This window comes from Gopherus evgoodei, chromosome 3 (genome assembly GCF_007399415.2).
Source record: "Gopherus evgoodei ecotype Sinaloan lineage chromosome 3, rGopEvg1_v1.p, whole genome shotgun sequence".
In the NCBI taxonomy this organism is placed as follows: Eukaryota; Metazoa; Chordata; order Testudines; family Testudinidae; genus Gopherus; species Gopherus evgoodei.
Window position 1 is genome coordinate 87,394,791 of NC_044324.1, and position 24,682 is coordinate 87,419,472.

Below are 24,682 nucleotides of genomic sequence, written 5' to 3' on the forward strand. Positions count from 1 at the left end.
GTCTAAGAAGAATGCTACATTTCTGTGATGTGTGTAAGGTGGATACCTGTAAATATCTGTATAGTAAAAGACACTAAAAGAATAGCTCAGGCATCCAAAAATATTAGGAAAGTAACCCGATAAATGAGAAGCCTCTTCTAGAAAGGTAAGAAAAGGCAACAGGCATTTAAAAAAAATAATCTTCCCCCATATCACCGCCCTCCAGAAGAACAAAACAAATGAGAGAGTCTTATGATGTTTTCCAGCAAACTTGCTGCCAGACTTAACATATGAAATGTCACACTTCATTGTTTCCATGGCATGAGCAGCATTTCAACTAACTTGTCACTGTTCATTCTGAGTAGGCCCTTCCACAGCTCTGACTCATTCCCGTTTCAAATCACATTATACAGAAACTTGGGGTAGTGGTTAAATAAATCGATACAAAACATAAGAATACCTGATTCTCTCTTAAGAGTAGTCACTAATGGTTATTGGCTAGTAATTTAAGAAGGCTTTGTTTAAATCTAATTTAAATTATATAGATAACTATAAATACCACAAAATAATCCTGATGCCCTTGCACTGGAGTGATTGCTTTCACCTGTGTCAGTTGTGAAGCAAGCATTGCTGCTAAGTAGGTATGGAAAAGCAATAATTTGTGGGAGTGTATTTTACAAAATATTTCTTCCTTTACTGCAAGGCCATTTCATGCCATTTCTTTTTCATTTGTTATCATCATTAGGCGAGTAGCTTTAAGGAAAGACCTGCATGAGGATAAAACACATTTACATGCTGTTTTGGTGTTTCTTTGAACATTTTTTTTAATAGAAGCAAAAAATTTTAAAGTTGAATAAATTTATCCATTCCATACAAATAAAAACAGCATAGACTATAATATAAAAGCAGGTGCTTACTTCTCTGTAGAAGAAAAAGCCATAACAAAGACCAACTGGTAGAGAAAAGAATAATAAAAATAAACCTAGTGGCCTGTAACTATGAAATGAGTTACAAAAATATATTGTATTCCCTGTGACAAGCAACGTTTACTGCAAGAGTGTCTCTAAATTCTGTTTAACTGTTTGCTTGTGTTTTTTCTTATGTGCTGTAGGTACATGTGTTCACACATACACATATTGATGCACAGACTAGAAAATATACAGTAACATCTGTACAACTCTAGGTTGGCAACTTCATGTCTTAAGAGATCATTTCAAAGTATCCCCCAGTGTATAGGGCCAGATTGTCACTTGGTGTAAATTGATATAGCCTGAGTTGTAATTGATTGCATAGTGCTGATTTACACCAGCTGAGGATCTGGCCCATTGAATAGAATGATGTCCCAGTTGTTTTAGAAGATGACTACTTTTAAACAATTGATATTGTTGGTCCCTTATGCAGTCAAAAGGTTATCCACTTTGGGTTGCAGGCACACTGATCCCTTCCCACAGCCAGGTACCTGGAGGTTGCAGCTCCACGCAGTAGGTTTTGTTTTCTCTTTGCATTTCATGTATGCATCTTAAAAATGGTTGTTGAAGATGAGAGATCCTTCTTTCTTTGCAAGGAACAACACAGTCATACAGGTGCCACTTCAGAAAAGCTTATAAGTACAGACATGTTCCCCTATCTCTCTCATTATAGCTGATTGAATACTCCTGTCAAAATCCTTATTTGATTAAATTGCCTTTTTTCAATGAATAATTTATTTGAAGTATCCATTCTTTCTTGCATTTATCTAGTTCACACTTTTTGTTCTCTCTGATATGTAATTCTACAGGTATACATCAAGAAGAGTCAGTGAAAAAATTGCACTGATTGAAAAGTACAATTTTGCATTCTTACATCTCAGGCCTTCACTAGATATATTTACCATGCTAATAATGTTTGTTCCTTTCCTTTTGCCCATACACACAAGTCCTACATTTCAACACCAGCCATGGCATCGATATTTTGAGGTTAATGAATGATTAAGTCTCAGTTATTCTTGCCTTAGCCATTTGACTGCTGGTGTTGAGGCATCTCACTAGCACAAATGGTGGACTGTCATCTCATTTAGTTTTCCATCTGAACATCCCCTGACTTGCTCCATAACCAGGCCCCATCGCAGTAATTCCATCATAGCCACGGCCACCACAGTATGTCTCTCCAGAAAAACAACGAAGAGTCCGATGGCACTTTAAAGATTAACAGATTTATTTGGGCATAAGCTTTCATGGGTAAAAAATCTACTTCTTCAGAGAAGTCCTTCTTAGCTCACATTTCCTTTAGGGAATCAACTTTGGTATGCCAGTTGAAAGTACTAGTCTGATGAACCACAGCTGGTTTGTATAACTGATATTTGTAACCAGTGAACCTGATCCTCAGTTCACAGTGCTTGTAGAGGAGATGGTGGGGCATTCGTGGAAGCTAAGATGCATTTTCAGGGAGATAGCATTTTATGTTGCCCAAGTCTAATAGTTGGCATCTTTACCAACAACAAAAGTCGATAACCAACATTTGCATTAAGTTTGAACTAGTGTTTGGGTTGTAGGGCACACACATATCAAGTGCTGATGTTAAGAGGGCCATCTTGAATGGTGAAAATCTCATGAAATCATGTTTCTGCAATGCATTTAAACCAGAACAGAAAAATAAGCTGCTTCTTATTATGAATACTACTCAGAACCAAAACCTAAAGCCACATTCAGATTGAAGTGTTTCAATTTGACTCCCTTCTTAGCCAAAATATTTGAAAGCCTTCAAATTTGAGGTTTCAGTTCATTCCAATACTATATTGGCTCATCTCTTATTCATATGAAAATTGACACTTAATTCAGTAATACAACAAAAATTTTGTTAACCTAAGCATTTTAAACTAAAGGAGAAAATGAAGGTCAATAACACAAGTAGTGATACATTCTCTGAGTTATGCCTTGTCACTGCAATCTGACTATCTGGCTGTGTTTTGATATCCCAGCAAATGCAAAGTATAATTTTATCTCTGATCTTTCCATTGCTGATAAATTTTAATAACATATTTCAGTTCTATACTTTGTCACTAAGGCAATATTTATTGGGACTTCTCTCTCTCAGCTAGGCTTGAAATATTTTAAATACTGTAGATAAACTACTATTTCTGTAAAACAAATCTATCAAACTGCTATGAACATGAAATGGAGAAGATTTGGGTAGCAATTTTGAAGATATTCTCTTGCAACAGATAAATTATGCATTAGATACAGTTTGCATTACAGGATGTTGCTTGCTGTGGATTACACTTTTATTTCACTAAGGGCGAAATTCACCCTTTGCACCGGCCATCTGTGATGTGAATACTCACTGGCTAATTGCACAGTGAAGTGCTTTCCATGCATGGGATGTGTTTCTTCCACCTGTGCACGTGTCACATTCCTAGATTGTGAGCTGTCTGGTTGAGGGACTTTGTATTTACCTACCACAATGAGGCTTTGACCCTTGATTCGCACTACTGCAGTATAAATAAATAATAAATGACCATAACATAACATTGCTTGTTAATCATATTTGATGCAGTTCTCTTTGATCTTATGTACCCAAATAAGCTCCTCATTATAAGAACAGATGGCAAGAATATAGGCTCCGATCCTGCAAAGACTTCTACACATATTTAGCTTTATGCATTGTGAGTGATCCTATTGAAGTAAAAAATCAGAAATTTAAAAAAAAATAAAAGTTTTGGATGGTTTCTAGCCATCTCTCTCAATGAAAAGTGATTATTCTAAATCAGGGATCAGCAGCCTTTCAGAAGTGCTGTGGCAAGTCTTCATTTATTCACTCTAATTTAAGATTTCTCGTGCCAATAATACATTTCAACGTTTTTAGAAGGTCTCTTTCTATAAGTTTATAATATATAACTAAACTATTGTTGTATGTAAAGTAAATAAGGTTTTCAAAATGTTTAAGAAGCTTCATTTAAAAGTGAATTAAAATGCAGAGCCCCCTGAACGGGTGGCTAGGACTCGGGCAGTATGAGCGCCACTGAAAATCAGCTCACATGCCGCAGGTTGCCCACCCCTGTTCTAAAAGCTTTGAATTAAACTGCTCAGGATATATAAAATCTCAGCCATGTCCTACTTTTCAAATACCACTCAAATCCTTAAGAAAGGCCAAAATAGTCAAAACCCACTAAACAGATTGGCCATTGGCTGAAACATGTCAAAAGGTAGAAAAATATATAAAATAAATATGTTAATAACCATATTGAAAGTGTTGCCATCATGACATTACAAACCAAATAATGTTTTTCTTTGTAATCTGGTCAATAAAATGACCTAAAAGTGGTTCCATATTCTACACTTATGAATAAATCCAGTTTTTGTTTTTTTAAAAATGTTTTATTTCCCTTTTTGCAATGTGTAAGAGTCACTTAAACACAGAGGAAAACAGACTATAATATAGAGAAATGATGAAATTGAATATTTAATGCCCGAAGTAATCATTTTGAAAAATAAGAAGTGTTTTTATCTAACTTCTATCAGTTATTGTAATTTTAGGTCTAAACAGTAACCAAAGTGGTTCAAAAATTTGCAGACAGTTTTGAGTTATTATCCCTTTAAACAGAAAACCAGTATTATGCTGACATTGTAGAAGACAACAGGCATCAAGGCGGTCCCTGCCCCAGAGACAGATGCTGAAAGGTAAGAATGACAGATATATTCAGAGGAAAGAGTTTTGTTAGATGAGGGAAAAACAAGTTATCTGTTTTGTGATGGATTAGGCAATTTCCTGCAATATCTTTAAAAAATCTTATTGAATTAATATTAAGCATTTTTGGCATCCATTGTATTACATGCAAATGTTATCTATTGGTTCTGGATGATCAAAGAACTATACTGAACAAAGTGGCAGACAAGAATGATCTTTTGGCATAATTCATGTGAACTGGAATTCCTGGGAAATATCTAGGGGGAGGGGAATGCAAACTGACCCCCTCAGTTATGAAAAAATCAACCTTTTGAAGTTACAGCCTGTAGAGAGGATAATTGGCTGCTGATCACCTGTTCCCAGAATCTGAAGATCAAAAGGAAGGGAAAGGAAAGGCTGAACTATTTGTGGTATTCTGGTTCTGAGCTAAGGATGTTATGAGCTTGTAACCACAGAAATACTCCTTTTGTTGGATTTAAAGGGCTGATTCCTACCAAAGCCCATGGAGGGTGATCTTTAGTAAGCTTATTTGTGTGTGAAAATTCTTTTATTGTTTTTATTATGTTTCCTTTGTAATGCTTTCACTTTAAGTGCTTGCTTAAAAGATCTGTCTGGTAACTCATAGTTGCAGACAATTACATTGCTCATAGCCTTAGAAGAGGAAGGCTAAGTGCAGACACTGGCCTGTTGAGGCAGTCTGGCTTGTTGGGGATATCACAGAGTAGCAGGGAACTGTGTAGCCAGGAAAAACCTCAGCCAGGAGGAAGAGAGATGTGGTTCTTCATCACCTAGCTGGAGTGGCTGAGGAGCTGGGAGCATATATTGGGTGCCCTTGGTGGACCTCAAGGGGGAAATACAGCTGCAGTTGCCCTGAATTGTGACATATCTCAGCCTGCTGCTATTTACCCTACTTATATTTTATGTGGGTCTGATGGATGTAAGTCTCTCAGAGGGACTAGAATCAGGTGAGGTACATAGCTATATTCTCCTGCCAAAAAGAGATTTTAATTCTTTCCCTGAGAGGCAGAGTAATTAGAACCTATTTATCATATTAGAGAACATCTTATTAGAGTATAATTATCATATTAGCTGCTAACATATTAGGTTTTAGACTCAATGCAAAAAAATCACTTTAATTAGTGATGAGCCTGAACCAAAACTCTGGGTCTTATTGATCCTGAATTCTGGGGGTGCTCAGCTCTCCACATGCTCCAGTGGCTTTGGATGATGGTGAGAAATAAAATGGAAAGGGTGAGGGTACAGTTTGCACATCCAGTTCAGATCCTGAAAAGAAAATCATTCAGCAGGGAAAATGTTGCAAGTAAGAACAAAAGTGTAAAATCCTAGGCCCATGATTCTTAAATATTTTACACTTTTCAACCAGGGCCGGCTCTACCATTTTTGCCACCCCAAGCTAAAAAAAAAAAAAAAAAAGTCACTCAGGCTGCCGCCCGGATTGTGCCGCCCCAAGAATGGACAGAATGCCACCTCTTAGCATGTGCTGCCCCAGGCACATGCTTCCTCTGCTGGTCCCTGGAGCCGGCCTTGTTTCTAACTTTCCCCTGCTTAAGTACAACACTTTCCCCCTTTAAATACTATTTCTATATGCTGTGAATTGAACCCAATTGGTTTTGTCACTGAAGAAGCAAAACACCATGTCTGATATTCTGCTATAACTAAAATAGTCCCTCATGCAGGGGCGGCTCCAGGCCCCAGCACGCCAAGCGTGTGCTTGGGGCGGAAAGCCGCGGGGGGCACTCTGCTGGTGCCGCGGGGGTGGCAGGCAGGGTGCCTTCAGCGGCTTGCCTGCGGGAGGTCCGCTGGTCCCGCGGCTTCGGCGGACCTCCCGCAGGCATGGCTGCAGGAGGTCCGCTGAAGTCGCAGGACCAGCGGACCTCCCGCAAGCAAGCTGTCGAACGCAGCCTGCCTGCTGTTCTTGGGGCGACGAAATGCCTAAAGCTGCCCCTGCCCTCATGTATCTTGTTAAACATTGTTGCTCATTTACTTTAATGTAAATTCCCACTAAACTCTATTCGCCACATGAATATTCCAATGCATTTCCAGTTTAGATTCAGAACCACTCACTTTTTTACACACACTAATGAAATGTTGTGAATATTAATGTTAGAGTAATAATTGTATAGCTCTAAAATAGAAAATGTTGAGAAGAGTTTCTGTTTGAAGTGTTGTTGTAGCCCATGATATTAGCAAGCCAAGCTGGGTAAGGTGATATCTTTTATTGGGCCAGCTTCCGTTGGTGAAAGAGGCAAGCTTTCAAGCTAGATAGTGCTCTTCCTTTGTTTAATCCTTTGATATTTAGAGGAAATATCTAGCAACAGCTTCCAAAAAAGCTTTGAATTGTATAATTAGCTTCCTTATTATTTATGGTGTTTAGTACAGCACATTTGATGCATTTCTTCAGAGAAACATGTCTTTTTTTTAATTTCTTGGGCTTACATGTCATGTTTCCATATGTCACACTCAGCTGCATAAGTCACATTATATTACATTTTGTAATGTAACCTGCTGTGTTAGTGGTGCAACTTAAGTAATGGGTGAGTCCAAGAAATCTGAATAGATGTATTTTTAAATCTTCTTTAAATTATAAATCTGCTCACTTTAGTAACAGCAGCTGCTGCTAACATTTCTGCTGGTGAAATAGAAGAGAATTCTCTCTTTTGTTGAAATTCTTTTTTATCCAGAGTAATAACAAGCTTTTCCCCACACTCATATATTTTTACTCACCAGTGCCAGAGAATAGCTAGCAGTATTTAATAATTCCGTACACTTTATGTGGGTTTCTCGGGATATGAAATGCATATACATTATATATGTATAATATATAATGCATCTTTTTAGTGTTCATGAGATGGACCACAATGACAGCCCTGACACTGAAGTCATCTAACCCAAACAACTGGTACAGTATGGTGCATGGCAGTGCAAGTCTCTCCTGTATTGTCTGACTAATATTCCTCATCCTCCATCCAGATGACCAATTTAACCTTAGACTCCTTTGCTGTGAATGCTAAATGGTTTTTTATGGCATAAGCCAAATATAGGCCACTGATCAGCAATTATATGATACCTCTTGCTCATTACTGATCTGGATGGGTTTCAAATTGAAAAAATGACCTAGGAGAGAGAGGTGCTATATGCCATTACTAATCTTCTGCACCATTTAGGCCTCCTTGGGCACTGACATTGGATTATGGCAAGTGAAAATTTATGGTATGGACCTTCCCCAAGCATAAGCAGTGTCATCAGTAGCAAAGAGATTGAAAGCTTGTGGGCTTAAACTGAATACATTGTGGAGGCTGTTTCCTTTGCATTTTTTTTTATAAAGTTAATGTTCAGGGGCAGTGTGGTCCAATTTGTAGGGAACTGGACTGGGAATCACTGGACTGAGTTCTCATCTAGGCTCTTCTGCTGAGTCGCTGTGTGACCTTGGGCAAATCACTTCACCTCTCTGTGCCTCTGTGTCCCATCCCCAGCTGTTGTCTGTTCGGATAGTAAGCTCTTCAGGGCAGGAGCTGCCTCTAAGTATGTGTTAATACAATGTCTTGCACAACAAGGATCTGGCATCATTTGGTGCCTCTTAGTGCTACTGTGATACAAATAATTAACAGTATCCTGTTTTTATGCCATATTCACCAAGGGAAACCACTCCTTAAAGATATGCACATTGTCAAATATCAGACAATTTCTTTATATAGTGTTAGCAAATGAGGAGTGCTTGGCTCAGCTGTAAAATCTGCAATGAAATACGAAGCATCCAAATACCAGCATGGAGACACGTTTTATATATTCAGCTGATTAATTCCATTATACCATTTGGTAGGCAGACTACTTTCTGACTACATAGAGAAATGCTGTCATTTAGAAATGAAGCTAAATCAAATAGTTGTGCTTAATGGCCCATAGAGTTTAAATGTTACAGAGTCAAAATATTTCTTTAGTACATATGGTTTTACCAAGTGAAATTTCTGTAATTCACATTTCTTTAAATTCCATAGGTGCATCAAATACGTTATTTTGCATGGACGTTTAGTATAATAGGTGTGGAGGAAACTGACACTGTACTCTGGAATGCTAATAGGAAATGCTCTTTGAGGACTATTGCACAAACTAAACTGGACACAAGAACATCTTTAGACAAGAAACCTGGAAAAGAGATCACCCTCCTTTTTATGCAACTGCCAATTTTAAGTGACTGTCAAAATATGTACTCAAATATCTTGAATAGAGTGCTTTTCTACTTTCCTTTGGAATGCCGTCTTCGTTAAAAAACAAAACACAAAACCCACCAACAACAAAACTATTTTTTGTTCTTCCCTTGCGCTGTCACTTTTTTGCTGTGTACAAACAGTGTTCCATTCCCCATCTGGTCTGACTATGGAAAGAAAAAAATCACTGCCAGACATCAGAGGGATGATTCCTCGAAATAAAGAAACAATTATAGCAACTTCCTACACACCAGGGTTGTAAAAAACTATTTTATTAATCCAAAGAATTATGGCTCATGTTAATGCAATTTAAAATTGTTCTTTTAATTTAGAAGGATTATTTTAATGAAAAAAAATATTTTAAGAACAATATAGTTTTTTTTCCCAACCACAGAACAACACTCCTAGCCCTGTGGATCTTTTTCATTTGGCACTTCTTTTGAGATGTAAACAATGCTCTGGTATTCCTATTTTTCATTTGTTTTCTTTTAAAATATAGACTCTTGAGAAAACACAATTGTTTCAGGATACTTGAGTGTTTAGTTACCAGCAAGCTTGTGAAAAGCTCAGTTGTTAACCTGTGTAAGTGTTGCTGTCACTTAAATTGTGATTCTCATAATAGAGGTATTTGCATACTACATGTAATCCCAGGATGAGACTTCCTTGGAATGCAAGGATGCAGCAGGTAAACTTAAAGCAGCATTTAACAACTTGTGGAAATTAGACAGTTGGAGAGATGTCACTGGAGGTATAAGAATTGCTTTTTAGACGTTGATGGTAGTTGTTTAACCATGCTGTTCTTGGGTGAGATCTTCCAACTGGATCCGTGGAGGCAGACTCCTGCACTGGAGGCCAATGTCTTCAGCAGAGTGTGATGCAGATATAGGGGACCAACATACATATTGACCTACAGGATATGGCGCTGTGTGTGGAAATGGGTGCACATAGACTACCACTGGCCTTTTACTGATTCTCTGCACTGAAGTGAATTTCACTCCCAAAGCTGAGCCATAGTGTTACTGAAGGTGCTTATCATAGTAAGAAGTTCATCTTAAGAATAGAATAAACTTTCCAAGGTATGCATTATAGTAATTAGAGGCTATTGTAATATAGATTATTGTTCCTGGATGGACTTTTTATTGTTACAAATTATTCACATTACAAAATAATTTTCATTACATCTCTGTAGTATAGTATAAAAATTTACATGTAGGAATTTATTTACTTTCCATTGACTTACATGGGAGCAGGAGTAGGCTCTATCAGGTCATCTAATTTAAAGGTAGAGTTACTTTAAATCATACCATCTGCTATATAGATTTACCAAGTTTCTTAGATACAGATTGGTTTCTATTTTAATGGCCCGATTCTCATATCTACTAAGTCATCTATACTTTATCAAAGCAATGAAAAAGGGCCTTCATGTAAATGAGAATCTGGCCCCATTTCTTCAGCTTTCCTCTCTGATTCCTTTAGCACATGACTTTACAATTATGAAATTATATTGTAAAGGTTAAATTCAAACTAAGTATAACTATTATTAATTTGTGAGCTAATAATTAATAATACTTCTGAATTCTGTTTATTTCCAAAACAAATTATTAGCAGTGTCCATTTCACTTCAGCTCCTCTTATTTCATTGTCTATGTACACAGCTTCTTCATTTTCTGTGATCTTGAATCCTGGACCTGAGCTCAAGCTAGCTTTTCAAAATTATATTCACCCATTTTTCCTGAAAGAACAATTATTTTTGCTAAGCTAATAAAATATCATTTAGTTTTTAACAGCAATCATGATAGGAAAATGGGGGAAGTAGATTTTCGTCCATGTTTTAGTACATTCTCATGATGATCTTGCTAAGCTAAATAAAACCATCCAGAACATTCCCTTTACATTGCCAGTGTGGTGTAAAAGGCTTTAATATCTTTCCACAGATATCACTTTAAATAACAGAATCCACATTGTCTCATTCTTAGGTTTGTACTTTCAAATTTATTTAAAACATTAGAAGATGGGATAATATCAATGTTGATGCAGTACTTAGTGTCCTTCTATTGTAAAATTATCCCATGTATATTTTTACCCCAGCCATTATGCATTGGACACTTCTCCTAAAAGAATGTGGATAGATTATATCTCTTTAAGGGAAGTCTGTCTTGCAAACTTTCCACTGAAGTGGGTGATTTAGGTTGAACATTAGGAAAAAGTTCCTAACTGTCAGGGTAGTTAAACACTGGAATAGATTGCCTAGGGAAGTTGTAGAATCTCCATCTCTGGAGATATTTAAGAGTAGGTTAGATAAATGTCTATTAGGGATGGTCTAGACAGTATTTGGTCCTACCATGAGGGCAGGGGACTGGACTCGATGACCTCTCGAGGTCCCTTCCAGTCCTAGAGTCTATGAGTCTATGAGAACATATTAATTTCAAGGCATATTAATAGGAAAGACTATGAGAAACTTGTGCACTGTATCGGTCTTATATTGGATATTTCCTTAGTCTCTAGGGCTTTGTCTTGTACCTTCATGATAATTAAATTTACTTAAAATATTCCTCAAATAGTAATAGTGTTTTTTTCCCCCAGAAGTTGAGGTTATTTTCCTCTCAGTTTCACTGTTGGTTCAGCTGCATGTTTTTCAGGTGGAACCAGAGGTGCAATGGAATATACTTTGTTGTAACATTTTAACAGCTAAGAAAATGAAAAGCAAATTTAGCTAAATCTTGTGGAACTGGGCTTTTAAGAATCTTCATTTAGTTCTTTTGTTTGTCTTTGTATACAATGGTCATGAAGGATGCTGGCATTCAGGAAAGATGGCAATTTAATTACTATAATTAAATATGCCGCTTAATAAATTGCTTAGTGTGGCAGAGATAATTATAAGTATCTTTAATGTGGGAAGGAAGCTTGTGAATAACGTATTTTACACAATATAGATGCATATGTTTAGATGTTCTTATTCCATCATCCATCTGTGGTCATGTACTGTTGGCATCTTGACTGAAATAAACAATATATACAAGTAAAGTTAAAATCAGCATGGTATTTTGCATATATACTGCATAAACCAAACTAGTGTTGTTACAAGTTCACATTCTTTTCTTCATGGCCTTCAAATCATAGCTATTAACACTGTGAAGATTAAGGGTAAGATTTAGAAACATAAATACTTATTCTCATTTACGCTAAGATCCCTTTAGGTCATAAAATAAGTCATAAATTTTTAACAGTGAACATAATTAACCACTGGAACAATTTACCAAGAATCAAGGTGGATTCATCATCACTGACCATTTTAAAATCAAGATTGGATGTTTTTCTAAAATGCTCTAAGGATTGTTTTGGTTCTGTGACCTGTGTAATACAGGCGGTCAGGCTAGATGATCACAATGTCCAAATTTGCTGGGGGCTTTTTAAAAAAATGTCATGACTCCTCAAAAATTTAGATTTTTATTTGTCTTTGTATTTCTGGAGCATTGGATCACAAGGTTAGTGATGTTACAGAAGTTTGGAAAGTGTTTCTAGACAATGACATTTATCTTTCCTGATGAAAGTAGAAACAGGTAGATTAATAGGCAATAAGAATACAGTGTTGAAAGTAGATTTGGTCAAAAATGATGAACTTTTTGGGAATTTTGTTTTGTCCAAAATGTTTAATATTTAAAAATTTTCAACTAGCTCTAATAGAAACGTTTGTATTAAAGAATTTGCTCAGTTCTACAAGTCCTGGTTAAAAATGAGAAAATATGGCCATATTTATCCCTGGTGCGACTCCACTGAAGTCAGTGGTGTTACACCCTGGGTGAAGTTGACCTTTAGACTTTTCCCGATTTCATAATTATAAATGAAATGGCTAGTAGATCCCTGATACTGGCAGGTAATGGAACAATAACTGCTCTGTGTAAAAAATCAGAATAGTCATATTTTAGGTTCAGTGATTCACAGTAGGCTTAGACCCTCATGTTTAATGGATGTTACATATTATAATGTGAGGTGATATGGCCTTCTGTCACATATTTAAAGTTTAATTTTTCAGAGGGCGCAAAGTGGAAGATACCTTTTAGCTAGTGTAGTAAAGCACCATTACTTTCCATAGAAACAATCTTTAGGCTATGCTAGATGCACAGAGGAAATGCTTTTGTTTTAGGACTGGTTAGGTTGGTTCAATGGCTGTTTCCAGTCGCATGCAGCAACGTTTGGAGCTCACTTGTTATGTCAGTCATTTAAACCTGGTATAGTCTGGCACATCTATTTGTGTGGACATCTTGTCCAACTAAGAACTTCTGTATAATCTGTTTTGTAATTGTGAAATTACTATAGAAATTACTTGTCCAAAACAACCAAAAACAAAAATCCCAAAAGTCTTATTTTGGACCTTAGGAAGTCTTATGTAACATACTGCCTAACTCATTTACAGATGCTATTCCTCAAAGAGATCAGGGAGTGGAAGACAGAAGATGAGCTATAGGGTTAGTTTTAAGTGCATAAACTTCTGCAGTTACAATGATATTTTGAGCAGATAATCTGCCTAAATTTGTGAATAAAAGATGTTACCATTCAATGCTATGCCATAGATTTGTTTCTTTCATGGAAGCTGTGTAGTTAACATATGTGCATAAAAGATAGTGTGCTTGATTTACCACTGGTTTATAAGAAATCACTGGAGTGACATTGGCACACAACTGGTGTAATGCAATGAAAAGTCAGACATAATATCGCTATATGTTTTAGAGAAAGATGTGGAGAAATTGGAGAGGGTCCAGAGAAGAGCAACAAGAATGATTAAAGGTCTTGAGAACATGACCTATGAAGGAAGGCTGAAGGAATTGGGTTTGTTTAGTTTGGAAAAGAGAAGACTGAGAGGGGACATGATAGCAGTTTTCAGGTATCTAAAAGGGTGTCATCAGGAGGAGGGAGAAAACTTGTTCACCTTAGCCTCCAATGATAGAACAAGAAGCAATGGGCTTAAACTGCAGCAAGGGAGATTTAGGTTGGACATTAGGAAAAAGTTCCTAACTGTCAGGGTAGTTAAACACTGGAATAGATTGCCTAGGGAAGTTGTGGAATCTCCATCGCTGGAGATATTTAAGAGTAGGTTAGATAAATGTCTATCAGGGATGGTCTAGACAGTATTTGGTCCTGCCATGAGGGCAGGGGACTGGACTCGATGACCTCTCGAGGTCCCTTCCATTCCTAGAGTCTATGAGTCTATGAGTCTATTCTACAAATTCATATTTTGTAGGCTTCATTATTTCACATCATGTGATGAAATATTAAGAGGTACAATTTTGTGGTTGACAAGTTAATATTGGAAGACTATGCTGTTTGTTATGATAAATGGTTAATGAATGCAGTAAAAGTAAAGTAGGGTTCTAACAGCTGGGAATGTACTGTATCTCACTAGCTGCATAATTACTTCTGTTTCATATAGAAATATAAAGTGTATCAGAAATGGTCTTCAGACTTATTCGTCATATACATTTCTGATGCATTATGTGGAACAAGCTCTAATGAATTTAAGTAGTGAAAGATTGATTTATCAGAAGAGCTAATGCACAAATAAGGTGTGTCGGAAAGGTACATTAACAACACATTCAGACATGTCTAAAGGATATATTTTCTGGGATTAACAGGTAACTAGGAAAATACAAAGCTTTTCTATGAAGTATAGCAAATAAATGAAAAAGTAGATGAAATCCTATGCCTATTAACTGAGAAGTTGGTGGGGGAAACCTCACTAGTTTGGTTGATTTAGACCACAAATGCAAAAATGTTTTTATGAATTATTTAAACATTTAGGGTATCACAAAAGCAATCCTTCCCCTTCCTCCCACCCCCAAATAATCATTATACAATAAAATAAATAATTTTGCTTGTGTATAATGGAGAATGGAAAATTAAATCATCCATCCTTAACCATTTCTAATAGTTTGTCATCTTATTGGCTGTCAAAATGAGTGATTAACCATAAAAAGAGGAGGTCAATATTTTTTGAACAAAATATTTTCCTGCTGGAAAACGTGATTCTGTCAAAATTATTTTTTTCTGCAGGAAAATGTTTATTTTGATTAAATGTTTCAATTTTTATGTTAGAATAATTAACACATTTTTGTTTTGAATTGATACTTTGACTTAGTGTCAAATTTGTCTCATTTTGAAACATTTCATTTTGATGGGAAGTATCGAAATTTTTAATTTTGACATTTAAAAATTAAAATTTTATGGAACATTCTGTGAAAATTTTTGCTATTTTGACTTCCCAATTCAGAAAGATTTGGAAATAAAGTGAGTAAATAATAGTATTGTTACTATACATATGTAGTCCTTCTCTTTATATAACTACATAACTACTAGCTTTTGGTCACTGATTAAATGACTCAGCAGATTATTATGTTGGCAGAGTCAGCTGAGGACTGGGTTTTCTCTGTAGTTTCCTGCATAAAATGACTGGATGCCTAGTTGAACTTGGCCTAAGGATGGTTTTTCAGTACTGACTAATGTGGTGAAAGTTTTTAAAGAATCTGAGGCTACGTCCAGACTACCCACCGTATCGGCGGGTTAAAATCGATTGCTCGGGGATCGATATATCGTGTTTCATCTAGACGCGATATATCGATCCCCGAGCGCGCTTATATCGATTCCAGAACTCCATCAACCCCAACGGAGTTCCGGAATTGACAGGGAGAGCCGTGAACATCGATCCCGCGCGGTGTGGATGGGTGAGTAATCCGATCTTAGATATTCGACTTCAGCTATGTGAAAAGTTGCGTATCTAAGATTGATTCCCCCCCGTAGTGTGGACCAGCCCACAGAATCAGAAAAACCTATTCCTGATGTCCTGGATGGCATTGCAGATAATGATATGTTCAAAGATTGTTGTATTGTGATACGTCTTGCGGAAGATAGAGTTTCATTTGGTTTGAACCATACATCTTAAATTAGCTGCAGCACAGGAGTCTTGTGAGATTTTGTAAAGTGGTTTAACATAGCAGCAAACCTTAGGCACTATTCTTAATACAGTGATCGCTGCTGATCGCTGCAAAGGAAACCACACATAATTGAATTAAGATGGTAGGTGAAGCAGCAGATATGAGAGACAGCAATCCTTGAGTGCTTTTGTTATAAGGCACATATTAATACCTTACCTTGATACATTGCCTGATGTTATTAACAGTGTATACAGTGAAGAAACCAAGTGTGATCTCCTTGATGTGACCCAAACATTAAAAAGACATTTTCCAGCTCCTGTAAAATGTTCTCAGTGGTGCATGTTTGAGATATAGATGCAACTTCTTCCATTTTCTTTATATGCATGGTTACTAGTATCAGGGTGACAGTGCTGATGATTTCTGGTTCATATACTCTGTTAGAAATAAGACAAACCCTGCACACCCACATCTCTCTCAAGCTGTTAGACAAAAATAGGCCATGGTTTGGCTGCTTGTCCACATATCAAGGGCAAGATTTATGACTTTTCCCTCTGCTTATCTGAGAGCATGTGCATGCTCTCACTTTGATTATTAATAAAACTATCCTGAATACCAGGGACACCAGTAGTAGAGAAGAAATGTCTGCTTGGGAGCGAATAACATAGCTCAGTGTGCTGTAATAGCTTTTGGAAGCCAATATCCTTTATAATAATTGAGAGCACCTGAAAACTGGGGCCAAACCTTATTTTGTTTTTTGTTTTTCAGTTTACAGGTAGTGTAGTATGATTGGTGTTATGTCTCAAGATCCAGTCAGTAGAGCCACTCTTTTTAAAATTAACTTCAATAAGTTTATTTTGTATTTTTTTCACTGGATCAGAATAACAACAGCAAGAATCACTGTGCCCATATCCACAAAGGTAGTTTGGTACCTGAACCCCAGACATAAGTGCCTGTCTCCTAGACATTGGCACCACTGTGATCCATGAAACTCCCCTTGGCTGCTGCTTTACCGTGTAAGTGCCAAAACTCACTCGATACATACATTGTTGCTACAAAAGTCCCCTCAGCACCTAAGTTTCTGGTTCTGCTGCCTTCCTCTAAACATCTGAACACCTGGTGGCCATCTAAGCCCCAGTGTGATGCATGAACAGGGAAATATAGCCACTTCTCCATCTGTTTTGCATGTGGGGCCCCAATGTGGTAGGCTTACTCATAGGGTTGCCAGGCATCTGGTTTTCAACCGGAACGCCTGGTCGAAAAGGGACCCTGTTGGCTCTGGACAGCACTGCTGACAGGCCTGCTGAAAGTCTAGTTGGAGGCGCAGTGGAGCTAAGGCAGGCTCCCTGCATCTGTGCAGCTCCTGGAAGCTGCAACGTGCCCCTGTTGCCTCCTCCTGGAACCTGCATCCCACACCCCAACTCTCTACCCCAGCCATGAGTCCTGTCCTGCATCCCAAACCCCTCATCCCTGGCCCCACTCTGGAGCCTGCACCCCAAGCCCTTGCCCCATCCTGGTGAAAGTGAATGGGGGTTGGGAAGAACAAGTGACAGAGGGAGGGAGGAATGGAGTGAGTGGGGGGGGCATGTTATTGGAGAAGGGGCGGGGCTGGGGCAGGGAAACGGTGTTCAGTTTTGTGTGGTTAGAAAGTTGGCAACCGTACATCCCCAGAGAGCACCTACCCGACTGTATCCTCTTCAAAATTCTAAGATTGCTGTGCCTAAGTCCCTTTGTGGGTCCAACCCCAAGTGTCTAAAACATGCCTCAAGCACTTATTTACAGATGAGGACCCGAGCTGTGCATGGGCAGACTACAGTGTTCACATGGAGTTCATTTAAGGATTGGAACTTTAATCTAGCAACATTTCATTCCTGAGTTCAATCTCCAGCCCAGCTCCAGCTAACTTCCTGTTAACAAGTTGTTGTTTTAAAACAAACAAACAAACAAAAAACCTGTCATGCAAAATGTTCCAGATCTCAAAGGTACAGTCAACCTTGTCCTAAAACACTCTGTATTGTTACCCCACAACTGAAATTTTATCAGAAATAGTTTCTTGATTTCTGGGTACCTGGTGGAAGGTGTATTGTGTTTTTATAAGCTCCGTAAAACCATTCAACAATAGGTTTGGTCAAACACATGTTGTCTGAAGAAGCACAAACTGATATTTTATTTGGATGCTGATACTGTTTTTCACCCTATCTGTGGCAAACGCATTTACTTTTTCCTTTGATTTGCAGCATTTTGCAGTGAACACAAACTACATGATCATCATACCTTTCCTAAAAATGTCCTTAAAGATCTGATGTTGAGTGCCTCCTTTGAGAAAGTTAACTGCTGCTAAGTAATACTATAAGGTCACAGAACATGCTTTTCTTGTTTATTAACAGAAAAAAATGGGATCCAAAGTCCCAGAAAATGCCAAGGGAGTCTTGTTTGACTGGGAATCAGAACTTCTGATTTTTAAAGCCCTTTCAGTTTATGATACTATGTATTTTCTTTTTTTGTTTTCACTTTTGGTTTAAGTAATATTATGTTCATAGTCAAAATTATGTTGTGGCACAAGGAGAAAAGTCAAATAAGAAAGAAACATGTTTTTACGATAAAATAGCTTTCCTCAAAGGTGTGTTATGAGCAGGGCCGGCTTTAGGCCTATTCCACCAATTGCCCCGAATCGGGCCCTGCGCCTAAGAGGGCCTCGCGCCCAATGAGACTCCCTTCTCTGGCTAGAGGCACCTTTTTAATTTTTAGTCATCTGGTAGTGGGGTCTTCAGCGGCACTTCAGTGGCGGGTCATTCACTCTCTCCGAGTCTTCGACAGTACTTCAGCAGTAGGTCCTTCGCTTACTCTGGGTCTTTGGTGACACTTCGGCAGCAGGTCCTTCAGTGCCACTGAAGACCTGGAGTGAGTGAAGGACCCACCACCAAAGTGCCGCCAAAGACTCAGAGCACCACCAGGTGAATACAAGCCCCATGTGTTTTTTTAAGTTTTTTTTTTAAAGTCATTCCTGCCAAGGCCCCGTCGAAACCGTTTGAATTGGGCCCCGCACTTCCTAAAGCCTGCCCTGGTTGTGAGGCTTAATTTATTGGTGTTTAAACATGCATTGAGATCCTCTGATGGAAGGTATTACAGAAGTGCAAAGTGCTAATATTATTACCAAGCAACTTCTTCTCATTACTGTCAGGTTTAGCTTTGAATACATAGCATCCTCCTGCTCCCAGTGGATCAAGGTGGGTGGAGAGGATTTCTAAATACATATGGGGGGATCTTTTCTCTGTTACAGCCTAGTAAAACTGCTCTAGAGACATTAGAACCCTGGAAGTGGAGATGTCCAGTAGAGAATTTCCTCTGGTGCAGAATTTATACAAGACATCTTATTTTGCCCTGCAAAGCCTCCTCTGCAAGACCCTGGATAGGGGTCATATTAAGGACAGGGAAAGATAACATGAGGGGTTTGGAGGGACAGGGCCACAAAGTGTAGTAAAAACAACAATAATATTGAGCACTTACATGGAACTATTTTCAGCTATGTGTAGATTCTAGGTGGTGCTGCCACCCAGAGGGATGAGCTGTCATAACTTTGGCAGTACTTAGTTTTGCTGAAAGGGGCACTCGCCAGCACTGGCAGTAGCTCTGAATTGAGAGTGCGTAGGTATGGCCGAAATCCATCTTAGTTCCCCCACTCCTGGGGTGAGTTTTATGCTATATCTCTAAGAGATTGCATATTATGTAGATCACAGAAGGAGAACACAGCAATAAATAAATACTAAAACAAGCCTAAGATCAACATAGATTTTTTTAAAAAATATTCCAATATAAAAATCAGAAAAAATAAATGCCACCAGATATTATATTCGCTTTGTTTGTTGTTGATGTGAATGCACTGTGACTTTGGATACAATCTTCCATTAAATAACTGTTACAGTTTGCCGGCTATCTATATATTTGAGTAACAATTTTTCAGTTATCTTAACAAAGTCTATAGAACCTATTTTTATCTTGATCTTATTGAGGCAACCTCCTTTCACTTTCTTGACAGTTGGTAACGATATTTATCAATTGTATTGAGTAATCTTATGCTTTCTGTTGCAAAGGTATTTTTCATAGTCTCCTGAAATCAAAATAGAATCCTCCTACACATCACAGTCTGACTTTCAATGTGTAGTTGCTGTAAGCCTCCAAACAGCATAAATATAGAGGGCTGTCTATCAAGCCACATTCTGCTAAATATAACTTCTTTACTCCCTAGGATATTCGGTTGTCTCCAATTTTTGTTGTATTATTATTCAGGTGATCATTTTTAATGTTCCCTAATCATTTTGTATTACAATTACTTTCACCTGGATATTATCCAAGTTCTTTTCTTTCATAGTTACTATAGTATTGTTTCTCATGATTATTGTTTTTCTCGTGCAGTATTGTTTATCTCCTATAGCTACCTTCATTGCTGTCTCAGTTTTGATCAATTCCATACATACCTAGCTGTAATTCGAGCATCTGCTTCTCCCACCTATGCCTCCCTTTGAGTTTTAAATAGCTAACATTTAAGTAGTCATTTGCCATTTCTCTCCTCAATATGCAGCGCTTGTATTTTTAAGTTAATATTATTTGAGCATCTATCCCTAGGGGTCTGGTCAGAATTTTAAGGGCTCATCTGCAGGAAGGAAAAAATAACACCTGTTCTCCAACCTGTGGCAAGAAACAGACTGAAAATGGTAGGATGGTTGTAAAACTAAAAGCCTTTTAGTATTTAATAATATATGATGGAGGAAAGTGGTGAGGTGCTAGCTAAATACCCATTTTTCCCCCATAGGGCTGGCCTGTCTACTCTGCTCTTCAACAGTCTTGTTTATGAGTTTGTTGTAGTTAGCGGTCTTCCTTCTGACTCAGCTCCTCTACATCTGTGTTCTGTCAAGGGTTTCATGCTGAAAAGCAGCAGAGTGTTGAATGGAGAAATTCTTAGATAATATAGAGCCAGGTAGCAACGTCAGTTTAGAAATGAACAGGCACAAGCTATTACAAAAGGGGGAATGAAAAATGTCTGCTGCACTGAAATAAAACCTGACTTGTAGTTAATGATCCCAGGCAGAGTGGCCCTTGGCTGTCCTCCATGTGAGCCTTAGCAGGCAACAAGTGGCTGCCCTGGAAACTGTCCCTTTTAAAAAACCTTTCAGTTATGAACACAAGTGATTTTTTTCCAAAGTGTTGGATTTCAGCTCCTCAAGTCATCTTATTCTAAGACTATCTGGTGTGTGTGTGTGTGTGTGTATGTGTGTGTGTGTATGTGTGTGTGTGTAAAAGTGGGAATAGACTACATTCTATTATAAGTGTTTTGAAATTGTCGAAAATGGACAAAGGTGCATTTGAGTTACCTTTACAGCCTCCATATTCTTGTCCTCACTAGCCCTCAGCATAAATAAGAGCCACCTTGGAGCTGCTGTAACTTACATTCTATCTGCAATGGCTCCTTGCAGGCTGTCAGCAGACATGGCATTACCTAAACCAAAGTGCTTTTTGATCATGTCTGCTCCCTCCCTTTCCTTACAAGGCTACAAGTGGAGTGGCATAGAGTCATTCCAGCAGCTGCCCATCACCTGGGGACCCCTCTTACACTGGCAGTATTCTTAGAGCAGCTTCTGCCCCTCTCTATGGCCCTTTACTCTATCAGAGCTGTGTAAGGGACTTAAGGTACAGTGGAAAATGGGCCTCCAGGAGCTTTATATTTTTTTTCTGTGCAGCAGTTGATCTGTGGAGGTTGCAGGGATGCTAGAGGATCCCATCAAAATTGTGACCAGTGGAAATATTCATGAATTCTTCCCTTCCATTTTATTTTGGTGTCGAGTATTAATTAGGTATTTTATAAATGATCTACTTCCTCCTTGCTACTCCCCCCCGACACACATTCACATGGTCTCAGTCGCATAAATACAGGGATTGCAGAAAAATTAAGAAAAGTTGACAATTTAAATGGGTGTGAATGTGATCATTGGAGAAATATGTGCTAATATTGTGCAATTAAGGTGTGATCCAAAGTCCACTGAGGTCATGGACAGCTTTCCATTGGTTTCAGTGGGCTTAGGATTGGACCCATTGGGGCAAATACTGAGAAATTCCTATTAATTCCAGTGTCTAATACTCAACTGATATCTTGAAACATTGGCTGTGTGTTGTTTTGGCTGACTGGTTGTTCTCTCTCTCTCTTTCTCTCATTTCCAGGGGGTATTTTTGAATGTGTGGAATCTGGCCCAATGGGAGCAGAGGAATTGGCCTTCAGATTTGCTGTGAACACAATCAACAGAAACAGAACTCTCCTGCCAAACACCACATTAACATATGACACCCAAAAGATAAATCTCTATGACAGTTTTGAAGCATCCAAGAAAGGTGATGTTTTGCATATTTAAACTTTTATGGCAGCAGCTAAAACTCACTTGGCTCATCTACCTGAATAAATGCCTGTCAGTAAACTATTGAGAAATGATACTATACAAGTGTAAGGCGAGTACAGCTGACATAAAAGAAAAGCTTTAAAAATTGTCTTTTAAAGGTAACAGTTTGGAAAAAAAATCACATCAGCATTGCTTCCGCATCAGAAGACTATTATTTCCTTATATATTTAAAATCAAATTTGAGATGAGGGTGGTTTTAGGGTATGTCCACACTGCAATTAAAAACTTGCGGCTGGCCTGTGCCGGCCGACTCAGGCTGTGGGGCTGTTTAATTGCAGTGTTGACTTCCAGGCTCTGACAGTAGCCCAAGTTCTGGGACCTCCCACCTCCCAGGGTCCTAGAGCCCAGGTTCCTGCCTGAGCCTGGAATTTTGTAGTGCAATTAAACATCTCTACAGCCTGAACCACATGAGCCTCAGTCAGTTGGCATGGGCCAGACATGGGTGTCTAATAGCAGTGTAGACATGCCCTCAGAGACTAGCAACCTTGGAAACTGAGTGGCCTCTTTGCGCCCAGTCCAGCAAGGAGCTCAACTCTTGGTGAAGTCAGTGAAAGTTGAGGGTGCTCAGCACCTCGCAGGACTAGGACCTTCATGCTGTGGCCTGTTGTGCCACTCTGTCTCTCAGAAGCTGGTGCACCTATTTAGCAGAATGTGAAGCTGCAGGCCCAAGCTTTCCCTGTGCACCTAAAGTGCGTGTTTTGTATGTAGTGTTATAAATTGATTCAACTGACACCACAAACCAAACTTTATTTGAGGCCACTACAGGTATGTCTACACTACAACTGGAAGTGAGTCTCCCAGCCTGGTTCAACTGCAGCATGGATGTTGCAGCATTGGCCGATACTCAGACTAGTGACCTGAACTCAGACTCACTTGGGCATTAGCTCAATCCTCTGTTGATGCCACAATGTCCACATTGCTATTTTGAGCCCTCTAACACAAGTCTGTTTACCTGGGCTGCGAACTTTTCCTCAGTTGCAGTGTATACCGTAGATGAATCACAATGGGGTAAACACATGCTGCACTGAGATTCCAGTTGCTGCTTCCAGGATATGCTAAAATTAGAGACAAGTCTGAACCAAACCCTTTGATTTAGACTGTACAGAATCTAAAGTTCTGAATTTTCTGATAGCATGTCATTTGTAACCAATGACGACTTCCTGTGAACTCGGACTCCAATTCAATTCCAAGCATTTAATTACATTTTTAAGTTCATTCCTTTTTGGCAAAGCATTTAAGCACATACTTAAGTCTCATTAAAGTCAATGGGACATAAACACGGGTTTATAAATTAAGGGATGGACTGCTGTATCAGGGCCTCTGACGTTTGCTTAAAAGTAAATGGATTGTTTTTTATTTAAAACTGATTCCCATGTTGGAGAAAAACAGAGTTTTCACTCTCTTTTTGGATGCAGCAAGTCAGATACTTTATTATCTCTAGCAATTGCATGGAGGGAGAGAGCTAAACAGGTCTCTCTCTAGGTAAACAATTACAGCAAGCATTTATACCTTTTGTTACATACAATAATGAGCAACAGCTGCATTTTGTTTGTACATAGGCCATCCTGATATCTTATTTTTCTCACCTCTATTTAGACTATAGTCTACATTCCATACCTATCTAACACAGGGTCGCAACAACTTCTCACACAGTTCTTTCCCACTTGCCTCACACAATCCTCGCTTCTACAAATCTCGCGTTATTAGGGTTACAGCTAGCCTGACTCTTGCTCACAGAAGAGACTGTTTGCATTGAAATCCCCTTCAAATCCCTGTCAGTTCTTGTTCTACTTCCACACCCATGATTGTGAATCCTGTGTAGTTTCAGACCTTGCTGCTGTACTTTCTGTATCTTTTTATTGTGATCCCTCATACATACTGTAACACTGTAGTATGGTATCGTACATAGTAATGTAAAACAGATAAGTCCTGCTGTGTTCTGAGATTTATTTGTGGTCTTCTATTCCTAAAGTACACAGGTGTTTGATTCAAGCTTGTGTTAGCTCATGTTCTTTTGCAAAAGCATTTTTTTCTGCATCAGAGCGGAAATTATATAGGTTTTTGATTGTTAGCAACATAGTCAGAATGGTAGAAAGTTCACAAATGTAGTGGTCAGCTAATCAGATTTTATCAGAGGTTTCTTGGGAAGGGTGATGTGAGGAAATTAATCGCGCGATTAATTACACTGTTAAAGAATAATAGAATACCATCTATTTAATATTTCTGGATGTTTCCTACATTTTCAAATATATTGATTTCAATTACAACACAAATACAAGTGTATAGTGCTCACTTTATATTTATTTTTGATTACAAGTATTTGCACTGTATAAAAACCAAAAGAAATAGCATTTTAAAGTCACCTAATACAAGTACTGTAGTGCAATCTCTTTATCATGAAAATTGAACTTACAAATGTAGAATTATGTACAAAAAAAAGCATGGA

The 24,682-nt window shown here is 38.3% G+C and overlaps 1 protein-coding gene across 4 annotated transcripts in view; it reads left to right on the plus strand.

Annotated features, from left to right (window-relative positions):
- Nucleotides 1–24,682, plus strand: part of GRIK2 (glutamate ionotropic receptor kainate type subunit 2) — a 598,580-nt gene that overhangs the window by 162,236 nt on the left and 411,662 nt on the right. For all 4 annotated transcript variants that reach the window (XM_030556012.1, XM_030556013.1, XM_030556010.1 and 1 more), the window contains one exon: nt 22,004–22,171. In XM_030556012.1, the coding sequence (XP_030411872.1) occupies nt 22,004–22,171 (168 nt within the window). The remainder of the gene's footprint in view (nt 1–22,003; nt 22,172–24,682) is intronic.